Source organism: Tupaia chinensis, unplaced genomic scaffold (genome assembly GCF_000334495.1).
Source record: "Tupaia chinensis unplaced genomic scaffold, TupChi_1.0 Scaffold000451_2, whole genome shotgun sequence".
Classification (NCBI taxonomy): domain Eukaryota; kingdom Metazoa; phylum Chordata; class Mammalia; order Scandentia; family Tupaiidae; genus Tupaia; species Tupaia belangeri.
Genome location: NW_006159958.1, coordinates 2720623 through 2721432, shown reverse-complemented (window position 1 = coordinate 2721432; position 810 = coordinate 2720623). Strand labels below are relative to the sequence as shown.

Sequence of the window (810 nt, the reverse complement as noted above, 5' to 3'; positions counted from 1 at the left end):
GCCAGGTGCAGCAGATAGATCTCAGTCATTCGCCTGCGAGGCACATACCGGAGCAAGACCACGAGAAGAAGGAGGTTTCCGCACAGGCCCAACACGAAGACCAGGCTGTAGAAAACTGGCAGGAAGACTTTAGCAAAGGACAGCACTTCATCCTTCCTGCAGAGCAGGAAGGCCACCCCGTCCAGATAGTGGTAGTCATAGTCGTAGAAGGAGCTGCTGTTCTCAGCACTGGGGTCCACGGTAGTGAGTGGCAGAGGACGGGCAGTGGTGGCCATGTTGGGGGACGCACGCAATCCCGAAATTCTGCAATGGGGTGAGAGAACAAGTATGGTGAGACCTAGCATTCCCTACCTCTCCACGAACCACTGGCACTCTGCCCTGGGATGTCCAATACAATCCTCAGTCTACATGAGCACGGGCACTCTAGCAAGGGACAGCATGAGCGAGGGGAGCCCGGCTCTACTGCTTAGTCGTTACGTCACCTTGGATAAGTGGCATAAAGTGTAGGGATTCTCAGAGCAGTCAGCTCTCTTATGATAGTTCTTTATATAGTTTCTTCAATTTTCTCTCTCAGGGCCAGCAGGTGGTGTGGTGGTAAGGGTGCTGGACTCCCACATGGCTGACTATGGTTTGAATCCCACACCTGGCAGCTTGCTTTCTGACCTTCTCTCCCTCTCTCTTTCTCCTTCTATCCCTCTCTGGTCAAATTCAAATAAATAAAGAAAGAAAGTTAAATAAAATCATTCTTAAAAAAAAAAAAAGTCTCTCTCAGGGACCAGCAGTTAGCGTAATAGCTACGTTCGTTGCTGG

General features: G+C 50.4%; 1 protein-coding gene across 3 annotated transcripts in view; it reads right to left on the bottom strand.

Moving 5' to 3' along the window:
• The window catches only part of ACKR2 (atypical chemokine receptor 2), a 13609-nt gene that overhangs the window by 1692 nt on the left and 11107 nt on the right, over positions 1-810 (bottom strand). For 2 of the 3 annotated variants that reach the window (XM_027774540.1, XM_027774541.1), the window contains exon 2: positions 11-303. In XM_027774540.1, the coding sequence (XP_027630341.1) occupies positions 11-275 (265 nt within the window). In that variant the 5' untranslated portion in view covers positions 276-303. Of the gene's footprint in view, positions 1-10; positions 619-810 lie in introns of those variants that run through there. The other variant, XM_027774539.1, reaches the window with a different exon arrangement.